The following is a 12402-nucleotide window of genomic DNA, read 5'->3' on the forward strand; positions in this document are numbered from 1 at the left end:
CTGTTGGACTATAGCCTAGTGTTGTGATTTTTAGCTTTGTCCATCCCAGTCTAACACTGGCACCCTCACATCATAATGAATGGCAGAGTGGGTTCAATGATACATTTAGTCTACTCTGCTCCTGCTTCTATGTTTTCTATGCGATGCAGGGTTAGGAGGTGCATTGTATGGTGACGGTGAGGCGATCCTGGATCTGCACCCAGTAAAGATAGCAAAGGTTCAGGCAGAAGAGTTGAGGCAAGCATGTGTTCGAGGTGTGGATTAGGAAATCTGTTTTACTTCGTCCCATTCTACATTAAGTTTGGTATTTGGATTTTGGAATATAAATTGCAAATCTGTTGGATATCATGGATAACCTAGGAAATGAAGGTAGGATTGAATTCAACTGAATGTGATATGTGCATCTTTTGCTACAAATCATCCTTTGTAACCTCTAGAATTTTAGACATTAGTAGATGTCACATTGAATCTTTAATTAGCCTTAAAATATTTGACTGCACATTGAGTTTATCATTGACATAAAGGTCATAACTTTGTCCTCCTTTTGACAAAACGTGTATTCTAACGTGCATGGTATAGGGATGTGGTGATGGAAGAATATGTAAAGATGCCGTGAAGGAAAATGGGTCCTTTTTATCTAGAGAGTGATGGGAGGAGAGGTGATGTTCTTGACGATAGGAGAGCATGAGGGAGAAGTGCAGGAGGAGGATAAGGTGATTGGGTATATGAAGAGAACCACCACCTCATGTCCTTTGCAGGAATTGAACCTCCATTTCTTTTTCCTTACCATTCCATTTTCATGAGAGACTAAGAGACAGAAAATAATGTCCTCAGGCCAGCAGGTCACTTTAATGCTTCTGGTGATTGCAAATTCCCAAAAATCATTTGATTTCAGAGCTCTCTCATTGGCTATTTCATAAAACACCTTGATCAGTGATGTGAACATTAAGGCACAGGCACAAACCCATCACTTCACTCAACAGTCTGTCTCAAACTCCTCAGAAATATGTAGAATTGGAGACAGGTCATGTTCCAGGGGATGGGTATTAAATTGCCAGACGTGTCCTGCACTGATACATCATTACGTGCTAAAAGAAAGGACAGCTCCTTCAAGAGTGCCTAAAGCAAATTCGACTTCCATGCTGCTCATGAGGATTACATCTGACGATAAATTGAAAGCCTTTTTGTACGACTAGGGAAGTGACATTGCAATGTTGCTTAATAAAATTAAAAGCTGTAATTACTCTAAATTTGAAACGGAAAAAGAAATTACTGGAAAAACTCAGCTGGTCTGCAGCATCTGCGGAGAGAAAGCAGAGTCAATGTTTCGGGTTCAGTGAGCCTTCTTCAGACACGTTCTGAAGACTGGACATTGTACCTGAAACACTACCTCCACTTTTATTCTCCACAGATGCTGCCAGAATTGCTGTGTTGTTCCAATTTATTTTCTCTTTACATCCTTTCTTGATGTCCTTAATAAAATCAAAGTCTGCTCCAGGCACTGCTCAAGAAAGGGCAAAATACAATTTTGTTTTCTTTTTGATTGCATTGTAATTCTCTAACATATTCAGTATGAATGCTGAAATAATTTCTAGAGTACTTTTAAAAGCTATTTACATCCTCAGTTTTTGATCTCACCGGAAGTTTATTTGTGGATAGAGATCTCAAGTTTCTTTTTGAGTATTGAGGGTATGCACATCCATGAATTAAATAAAATCCTAATTTTTATTAATTTGTGGGACTTGGGCATCACTGGCTGGCCAGCATTGATAGCCCATCCGTACTTGCCCTTGAGAAGATGGTGGTGAGCTGCCTTCTTGAATCGCTGCGGTCCACTTGCTGTGGGTTGACCCATAATGCCAGTAAAGAGGGAATTCCAGGATTTTGACCAAAAGACTTTGAAGGAACGGCAGTGTATTTCCAAGTCAGGATGGTGAGTGGCTTGGAGGGAGACTTGCAGGTGGTGGTGTTCCCAGTACCTGCCACCCTCGTCCTTCTAGATGGAAGTGGTCGTGGGTTTGGAAGGTGCTGTCTAACAGTCTTCAGTGAATTTCTGCAGCGTACCTTGCAGATAGTACACACTGCTGCTACTGAGCGCTGGTGTGGAGGGATTGAATGTTTGTAGATGAGGTCCCAATCAAGTGGGTTGCTTTGTCCTGGATGGTATCAAGCTTCTGGAGTGTCGTTGGAGCTGCACCCATCCAGGCAAGTGGGGAGTATTCCATCACACTCCTGACTTGTACTTGTAGATGGTGGATAGACTTCGGGGTGTCAAGAGGTGAGTTACTCACTGCAACATCCCTAGTCTCTGACGTGCTTTTGTAGCCATTGTGTTTATGTGGTGGGCCCAGTTGAGTTTCTGGTCAATGATGTTGACAGTTGGGGATTCAATGAAGGTAATACCGTTGAATGTCAAGGGGCGGTGGTTAGAGTGTGTCTTACTGGTGATTGTCATTGTCTGGCATTTATGTGGCGCATATGTTACTTGCCAACTGTCTGCCCAAGTCTGGATATTGTCCAGATCTTGTTGCATTTGAGCACGGATTGCTTCACTATCTGAGGAGTTGCGAATAGTGCTGAACACTGTGCCATCATCGGTGAGCATCCCCACTTCTGACCTTATGATAGAGGGAAGATCATTGATGAAGCAGCTGAAGATTATTGGGTCTAGCACACTACCCTGAGGGACTACTGCAGAGATGTCCTGGACCTAAGATGACTGACCCTCCACCACCATGTTCCTTTGTGCCAGGAATGACTCTAACCAGCAGAGTGTTTGCCCCCAATGCCCATTGATTCCAGTTTTGCCAGTTAAAAAAATCACACAACAACAGGTTATAGTCCAACAGGTTTAATTGGAAGCACTAGCTTTCGGAGCGCTGCTCCTTCATCAGGTGGTTGCCTCGATGAAGGAGTGGCGCTCCAAAAGCTAAAGTGCTTCCAATTAAACCTGTTGGACTGTAACCTGGTGTTGTGTGATTTTTAACTTTGTACACCCCAGTCCAACACCAGCATCTCCAAATCAGTTTTGCCAGGACTCCTTGATGCCATACTCGACCAAATATGGCTTTTTTGTCAAGGGCTGTCACTCTCACCTCAACTGTGGAGTTCAGCTATTAACCACCTTGATTGATCCAAAATGAATCAGAGGTTCTGGACCAGGCATACACATAATTCAGTGAGTTTCCATACGTCTTTTCTACTATTATTCTTTGGGCAGATATTATTTTAACAGCATGTACAAATGGTGCTGGTGTTCCAAAATGGTCTGAAACACAATGAACTGCCAAAGAACATTTTAATTATGTATGATAGCTCATTTTATTCAGTCTCTAGAAAAACATTGTAGTAAACTTGAAAGAGACAATGGGTCTGACACTGTCCACCCCTCTAATCCACTCCAACCTCTTACCCTTGCAAAGCATCGCCCTCCACTCCCTCTGCTGCAACTCCAACCTCCCCATCAAATCCGCAGACAAGGAGGGCACAGTGGTAGTTTGGCACACCGACTTGTACACTGCCTCATGGACACCTCCTCAGCCACAAACTCACCTCCCACCACCAAACTATCATCCCCCAGACCATCCACAACCTCATTACCTCAGGGGATCTCCCACCAACAGCCTTCAACTTCATAGTGTGAGAACCCTGCACCACCTAATTCTACCTCTTATCCAAGATTCACAAACCTCACTGCCCTGGTCGACCCATCGTCACCTCCTGCTCCACTGAACTTATCTCTGCAAACCTCAACACTGTCCTGTCTCCCTTGGTCCAGGATCCCCCCACGTACATTTGAGATAGCACCCACACCTTCCACCTCCTCCAGGACTTTCATTTCCCCGCGCCCCCCCCAATGCTTCATCTTCACCATGGGCATCCAGTCCCTAGACACATCCATGTGCCATGAGGAAGGCCTCCAAGCCCTCCATTTCTTCCTCTCCCGCTGGCCCAACCAGTACCCTTCTACCGACATTGGCTGAACTGGTCCTCGCCCTTAATAACCACCACCAAACTATCATCCCCCAGACCATCCACAATCTCATTACCTCAGGGGATCTCCCACCAACAGCCTTCAACTTCATAGTGTGGGAACCCTGCACCACCTAATTCTACCTCTTATCCAAGATTCACAAACCTCACTGGTCGACCCATCGTCACCTACTGCTCCACTGAACTTATCTCTGCATACCTCAACACTGTCCTGTCTCCCTTGGCCCAGGATCCCCCCACGTACATTCGAGATAGCACCCACACCTTCCACCTCCTCCATGACTTTCATTTCCCCGCGCCCCCCCAATGCTTCATCTTCACCATGAGCATCCAGTCCCTAGACACATCCATGTGACATGAGGAAGGCCTCCAAGCCCTCCATTTCTTCCTCTCCCGCTGGCCCAACCAGTACCCTGGCTGAACTGGTCCTCGCCCTCAACAATTTCTCGTTCAAATCTTCCCAGTTCCTCCAGACCAAAGGGGTAGCCATGGGCACCCAAGTGGACCCCAGTTATGCCTGATTCTTCATCGGGTACATGGAACACTCCATCTCCTGCAGTTACACGGCACCATTCCCCATCTTTTCCTCCGCTACATTGATGATTGTATTGATATAATCTCATGCTCCCACAAGGAGGTTGAACAGTTCATCAACCTACAAACACCTTCCATCCTGACCTCAAGTTCACCTCGACCATCTCTGACACCTCCCTCCCCTTCCTGGACCTCTCCCATCTCCATTCTGGTGACTGATTCAACACAGACATCTAGCTCAAACCCACCGACTCCCACAGCTAACTGGACGACACCACCTCCAACACCCGCTCATGTAAAAATGCTATCCCTTACTCCCAATTCGTCTGCCTCCGCCACATCTGCTCCCAAATGGACCAATTCCACCATAGAACATCCTAGATGGCAGCCTCCTTCAAGGACCTCAATTTTGCCTCCCACATGGTGGTTGATCACTTCCAGTGCATCTCCTCCACTTCCCGCACCTCCACCTTTGAACCCCACCCTCCAATCGCACTCAGGGCAGAACCCCCTGGTCCTTACCTTCCACCCAGCAACCTCAGTATACATCGCATCATTCGCTGCCAATTCTGCCACCTACAAATGGACCCAGAGATATATTTCCATCCCCACCCCTATCAATGTTCTGCAGGGACCATTCCCTCCACGACTCCCTTGTTAGTTGCATGCCACACAATCTTCCACTCCCGGCACCTTCCCTTTGCAAGAGATGCAAAACCAGCAGCCACACCTCCCCCCAACCTCCATCCAAAGCCCCAAAGGATCCCTGCACACCTGACAGAGATTTTCTTGCACATCCACACAAGTCATCTACTGTGTCCATTGCTCTCGATGTGGTCTTCTGTACGTTGGGGAGACAGAACGCCAACTTGCAGAAGGTTTCAGAGAGCATCTCTGAGACATATGCACTAAACAATCCCACCGCCCTGTGGCCTAACTCTTCAACTCCCCCTCTCACTCCGCCAAGGGCATGCAAGTCCTGGGCCACCTCCACCGCCAAATTCTAGCTACCCAGTGCCTAGAGGAAGAATGCCTCATCTTCTGCCTTGGGACCCTCCAACCACACAGGATCAATGTCGACTTCACCGGTTTCCTCATCTCCCCTCCCCACTTTATCCCAGTTTCAACTGTCCAACTCAGCATCGCCCCTTGACCTGTTCTACCTGTCCATCCTCTTTCCCACCTGTCTGCTCTACCTTCTGTTCTGACCTATCACCATCACCCCCCCCCCCCCTTCATCTACCTATCGTATTCCTAGCTACCTTCCTCCCTCCAGCCCCACCACTGCCAATTACCTCTCCGACCTCTTGGGCACCCCCAACCCACATTCCTGATGAAGAGATTATGCTGGACTCTCCTGCTCCTCAGATGCTGCCTGACCGGCTGTGCTTTTCCAGCGCCACACTTCTTGAGTTTGACGCTGTAGCTTGGACTGACTGGGTCACTGTTAAGTCAGGCTGAATGTAAATTTAGGTGTTTTTGTTTGCTTTTTTTTGGCTGAAGAATGCTGGGAGGTAAGTGACACTTTGTATTAACTTTGCTTCTCTTCCCTGCCTCCTTCCTGCTCAGCTTATTGTTACAACTCTCCTTGAATGCTGTGAATCTATTCTTCCAGGTGTTTGGTTCACAATTGACATAAAATAATAAGTTAGCAGTGAAAAAGTAGATTTATGGGATTTTTAAATCTCTCTTTATCACGTCGTGTAGTATGTTTTTAAAAGTCCTGCACATTAAGGAAGTGGTTTTTTTTTCCCATCTTTTGATATTTTTAAAAAATGATCTTCCTCAAGTTTGATGAGTGCCAATGCCATTCAAGCATTCCTGAGCCAAGCAATGTGAGAGAGCTGATAAATTGTGCAGTTAAAGTTGAAAGCCCCCAGGGTTAATTGTGTCTTCACTGATGTTAATCCAATTTACTCCCACCCTGAAAGACCTGCATGTTTTGGCCTGCTGCTCATTACAATCTGCACCTTCCACTTGCCTGTAAAGGAAGCTTGGTTGACTGAAATCTTCAGCATTTAAAAGAAATCTGGTGCATTTTGAAGGTACAGTCTTCATTCATTAGCATTGCTCACATCAGCCAGGAGTGGCAGGTTTAGCAATTTAATAGTGAATCTCCTCAAGAATATTACCCATGATTTGGAGATGCCGGTGTTGGACTGGGGTGGACAAAGTTAAAAATCACACAATACCAGGTTATAGTCCAACAGGTTTAATTGGAAGCACTAGTTTTCAGAGCACCACAACCACCTGATGAAGGAGTGGCGCTCCGAAAGCTAGTGCTTCCAATTAAACCTGTTGGGCTATAACCTGGTATTGTGATTTTTTTAACCAAGAATATTACTGCTGCCCCTTTGCCAGTATTCATTGCATAGACTGCAGCTGTTTTTCCTGCACACCTGCAACCTGATCCCATTTCATATGTCGACCAGGACTCTGTGGTCTGTTGCCTGTCAAGCCAACTGATTCGATTTAACCCGGTAACATGCAAACTGGAGCAATGCTGACTCTGTTATCTGGTTCTTTTCAAGTAAAGAGCAGTGATTGTGCGTTGTAGCCATGGGGGGAAATAAATGGAAGTTTTTCCTTACTTTTAGTCCTATGCTCTGTTGCCCCTGGCACTAAGTGGATAATAAAAAATGTCTTATTATGAAAGGACAGGCAGCCTGCACATTAATGCAGATTAACTGTTTTGAATGCCTACCTCTCTGTAATGAAGAATAGCTAATAGAATTTATATTGCAGTTTTAACTTAGAAAAGCCTTCCAAGGAAGTTAGGAGGGAAAGAAAGCACTAAACCAAAAAAGGATGCTAGGAGATGATTTTTTTTTAAAACTACGTAAAGTTTGCAATTTCAGTAAAGGCTGTTAAAGGAAGAGAGAGGAATGGAGAGGAAGAGCAAGGGAATTCTAGGGTGTGGAAGATGAAACCATTGCACAGTGGAAAAAATTTAGTTTTCCTTCCCCATGTCAGACAATCTCCACAATCAACATGGAAACTGAGCCTTCAGACATTTAAACGTAGCTTAGCTATACAGTTCTGTCATACCAGGAGCAGTTGCAGTCATCTTTCAGAAAGGATGATAAAGAACAAAAAATATTTTTTAAACATTTGAACAGCTCACTTGTACTCCTTGACACTCAGGATGTGAATTTTTACAGGGACGCCCTGAATATGTTGAAGCTAAAAGGTACCATGACACCGTCCAGGACAGCGGCCAGTGCCCCTTTGCAACCTCCTGTGAAGGGCAGTGAAGCAGCAACAAGCCCCCCTGGATATGCCCGGCCCTCCACACCACCAATCTCTATTCCAGGACAGCCATTAGCTCCGGTGAGTTATTCGGAATCAAAACTTGATGAAATGGAAGATCATGTGTTCAGTAAAACCATCTTTGCTTGTGAGAACTTGATCTGTGTTTTTGTATTGAAACTGAAATGCAGCACTTAAATTGAAACCGACATTTAACCTTCTCTCATTTGGTCAGGTACCAATCAAAGCTTGCTTTCACAATCATATTTCTGTTCTAGCTAACAACCCAGAGAAACCAGCTCAGCTTCATACACTGACTAATACTGCAAATCTTGCACCTATCTCTGGTTGGCTGTGCAGAGCATCAACTACTCTAACGGTTAAGAGTAGAAGTGGCAGTGTGGGGTATCAGGTACCAGGAAACTCCTGCCTTTTGCCCTTCTGAATTCCCAGAACATGCTTCTCATGCCCAGTAGCAAGATGAGGTCTGTCAAAGTGTGTGATGGTGGATCTCTTGCTTCAGACTGCCTGTAATATCTTTATTTGTTAACCTTTCCTTCTGGAGATTTGGATACCCAAGAAGTATTGCTTGTCTGGGTGTCCTTGTACATCAGTCAATGAAAGTAGACAGGCAGGTGGAACAAGCAATTAGAAAGGCAAATGGTATATTGGTCTTCATCGCAAGAGGATTTGCATTCAGAAATAGGGATGTCTTTCTGAAGTTATGCAAACCTTGGTGAGACAACACCTGGAGTAATGCATGCAGTTTTGGTGTCTTTCCTTAAGGATGTATGGTGCAGAGTGTGCTCATGGCAGAGTTTCTCTAGGCTGATACCAGCATGTCCTATAAAAAGAGATTGGTTTGATTAGGCCTCAATTTATTGGAGTTCCGAAGGATGAGAGAGAATCTGATTGAAACACTTAAAATTCAAACAGTGCTGGACAGACTAAATACAAAGTGGATATTTTCCAGGTTGGGAGATTTTGGGGATTCAGTTTTAAGATATGGAGTAGACCATTTAGGATGTAGGGATCCGAATCTGTACCACAGTAAGCTCTGGAGTTCAAATTACTGAATGTATTCGAGAAAAGAAATAGATGGTTTTAAAATCCAAAACCGTCAAGGAATATGACGAGAAAGTGGGAATATGGCATTGAGATGGAGGAGCATATTGAATGGTGGAGCCGACTCAAAGGGCTGAATGGCCTACTCCTCTTTTCTGTGTTAGAATAGAAAACAGACACCAGAGTTTTCTAAGGATGTTTCAGATCTTAAGTCCGAGGTAACTAGGTATGATCATTATTGATAGATGGAAATTGTTATGAAGTTGAAGTTACATTTGAGAGTGTGAATGCTGTTTGCATTGAGAGCTTACAAGCACCTGTTGTATACGAGCTGGCATTCTGAGTGTACTGGAAGACTGAAAATACGTAGCATTTGGCTGGGAAATAGATACCTGAGTTGGTTGCTGTTTTGATAACAATTCAAATTTAACCAAGCAGTTTAAATTATGCCCCAGGATATTAAAACCCAATCGAGTTTGAATTTATTGTTTTGCCAACGAATGAGATGATTGATGCTGGGGGTATAAAAAAGGCAGGCATTTTGAAAGTCGCACAGAGCAACTGCCATTGATACAGCAACTACCACTTGAAATACTCTGTGAAGGTACCTTTTCATAGAAAACATATTCACAGTAAAGGAAGTACGACCAAGGAGATCTTCAACTGTAGGAAGATAAACACCAATGACGACAGCTACTGTGTGGTTTTTTAAATTAAGTTGATGTAATTTTGATAAGTGTTTTATTGGAACAGAATATTGTTATAGAGTTGGAGGCAGATAATCAGATAAGAGAAAGGGGAGCTTAGAGTTGTGAATAGTTGTTTAATGTTCACTTTTAGAGTTAAAGAATAAATTGATATTATTTTCGTTAAATAGTGGAACTTGGGAGTTCTCTGTCACTCATATATTTTAACAGATTAAGAGGTGAGGTGAGCTTTTCTGGGTGTTTAGTTTACAGAAGGGTTCATGAACAGAAGGGTTCATCGCCGTGTCGTAACAAAATCAAGGATACATAAGTGACCAGAATGGAAGGAGGAAATTTGAATATTGATCATCCATTATTGATCATCATAACAGTTTGTCAAATATAAAGAGCGGAACAGCAAGCCATATTAATCCTCCATGACCAATGTACGCTTATAATGAAGGATTGATACTCTTGCAATATTCTATTATAATAATTTCTAAGGGGTGAACCAAGAGAATTGGACCAGACAAATCTCTAAACCCTGAAGCTACCTATTTGAGAATATTAAAAGAATGGATCAGGACATTAAGCTAGTGTGACTTATAGTTTATCAATTCTCAGTGGACCTTGGGAGTGTGCTAGGGGGCTCGAAATATTCCATTTATTAAAAACCAAACAAGTTAAGTTGGGCAACAGCAGCACTTGAGCTAAATGTCAATATTAGGCAAGTTGAAAGCATCCATTATTCATGAGCAATAAATGAAGCATTAAAAAAGTATGAGCTTATTATGACGTTTGTAATAGGTCAAATGAACCTATCCTGTTAGCGTTCTTAAATATAAGGTGCTAGATAGAAAAGGTTTAGTTTTAGATTCATCTTTATAGAAGAAAATACAAGTGGAAGATTTGAGCCTCTGACAGTCCAGATAAACAGCCCCAGCCTCTTCAGCCTTTCCCTATAGCTCAAACCCTCCAACCTCGGCAGCATCCTTATAATTCTTTACTGTACCCTTTCATGTTTAACAACATATTTTCTATAGCAGGGAGACCAGAGTTGAATGCAGTATTCCAAAAATGCCCTAACCAATGAACATTACAAGTCCAACATGATGTCCAAAATCCAATGCTCAATGCGCTGTCCAATAAAGGCAAGTGTACCAAATGCCAGCTTCACCACCCAGTCTACCTGTGAATCTGCTTTCAAGGAACTATCAATCTATACTACAAGGTCTCTTTATTCAGCAACACTCCCGAGGACCTTACTATTAGGTGCATAAATCCTGCCTTGATAGGCCCATATAAAGTACAGCACCTCACATTTATCTAAATTAAACTCCATCTGCCACTCCTCAGCCTCTTTGCCTAGTTTATCAAGGTCCTGTTGTACTTTGAGATAACCTCCTTCACTGTCCACTACACCAGCAATTTTAGTGTCATCTGCAAACTTATTAACCGTATCTCCGATATTCACATCCAAATCATTTATACAAATAACAAAAAGCAGTGGACCCAGCACTGATCATTGTGGCACACCACTGGCTGCAGGATTCTAATACAAAAAGCAAACCGCCACCAACACTCTCTTTCTTCTACCTTCAAGCCAATTTTGTATCCAAACGGCTGGTTCTCCCTGTATTCCATGCAATCTAACTTTGCTAACCAGTCTACCTTGTGGAACCTTGTCGAACGCCTTACTGAAGTCCATATCGAAAATGTCCACCTCTCTGCCTTCATCAATCTTCTTTGTTACTTCTTCAAAAAACTCAATCAAGTTGGTGACACACTATTTCCCACACATATAGATGTTGACTAGATGTTTCCCATGTTGACTGTCCCTAATCAGTCCTTGCTTTTGCAGATATATGTAAATCCTTAGGATTCCCTTCACCAACTTGCCCACCAACAATGTCAGGCTCTCCCATCTGTAGTTCCCTGGCTTTCCTTACCATCTTTCTTAAAATCTGGCACCACATTAGTCAACCTCCAGTCTTTCAGCATCTCAGCCATGGCTATCAATGATACTAAGGACCCAGCAATCACTTTCTAGCTTCTCACAAAGTTAGGGGGTACACCTAATCAGGTCCCAGGGATTTATCTTCCTTTATACATTTTAAGATATCCAGGACTGCCACCCCTATATTATGGACACCTTGCGCAATATCACTGTTTACGTCCCCAAGTTCTCTCACTTCCATGTCCTCCTCAACAGTAAACACTGATGCAAAATACTCACTTAGTATCTCTCCCATGTCGTATGGTTCCAATAATAGGCGATCTTGCTGATCTTTATTCTCTTCCTAGTTATTCTTTTGCCCTTAATGTATTTGTAGAATCTCTTTGAATTCTCCTTAACACTGTCTGCCAAAGCGCTCTCCTGTCCCCGTTTTGCCCTCCTGATTTCCCTCTTGAGTATATTGTTACTGTCCTTATACTGTTGTGGTTCTGTTCGCCGAGCTGGAAGTTTTTGTTGCAAATGTTTCGTCCACTGGCTAGGCGACATCATCAGTGCTTGGGAGCCTCCTGCGAAGCGCTTCTTTGATGTTTCCTCCGGTGTTTATAGTGGTCTGTCCCTGCCACTTCCAGTTGTCAGTTTCAGCTGTCCGCTGTAGTGGTTGGTATATTGGGTCCAGGTCGATGTGTTTGTTGATGGAGTTTGTGGATGAATGCCATGCCTCTAGGAATTCCCTGGCTGTTCTCTGTCTGGTTTGCCCTAGGATAGTAGTGTTGTCCCAGTCAAATTCATGTTGCTTGTTGTCTGCATGTGTGGCTACTAAGGATAGCTGGTCGTGTCGTTACGTGGCTAGTTGATGTTCATGTATGCGGATTGTTAGCTGTCTTCCTGTTTGTCCTATATAGTGTTTAGTGCAGTTCT

General features: G+C 43.7%; 2 protein-coding genes across 7 annotated transcripts in view; both read left to right on the forward strand.

The window, feature by feature from the left end:
• Nucleotides 1-12402, forward strand: part of LOC122557968 (excitatory amino acid transporter 2-like) — a 510588-nt gene that overhangs the window by 315166 nt on the left and 183020 nt on the right. The gene's annotated exons all lie outside the window — the stretch shown is intronic.
• The window catches only part of pdhx (pyruvate dehydrogenase complex component X), a 206131-nt gene that overhangs the window by 124278 nt on the left and 69451 nt on the right, over nucleotides 1-12402 (forward strand). For all 4 annotated transcript variants that reach the window (XM_043706270.1, XM_043706268.1, XM_043706269.1 and 1 more), the window contains one exon: nucleotides 7689-7857. In XM_043706270.1, the coding sequence (XP_043562205.1) occupies nucleotides 7689-7857 (169 nt within the window). The remainder of the gene's footprint in view (nucleotides 1-7688; nucleotides 7858-12402) is intronic.

This window comes from Chiloscyllium plagiosum, chromosome 16, assembly GCF_004010195.1.
Source record: "Chiloscyllium plagiosum isolate BGI_BamShark_2017 chromosome 16, ASM401019v2, whole genome shotgun sequence".
In the NCBI taxonomy this organism is placed as follows: domain Eukaryota; kingdom Metazoa; phylum Chordata; class Chondrichthyes; order Orectolobiformes; family Hemiscylliidae; genus Chiloscyllium; species Chiloscyllium plagiosum.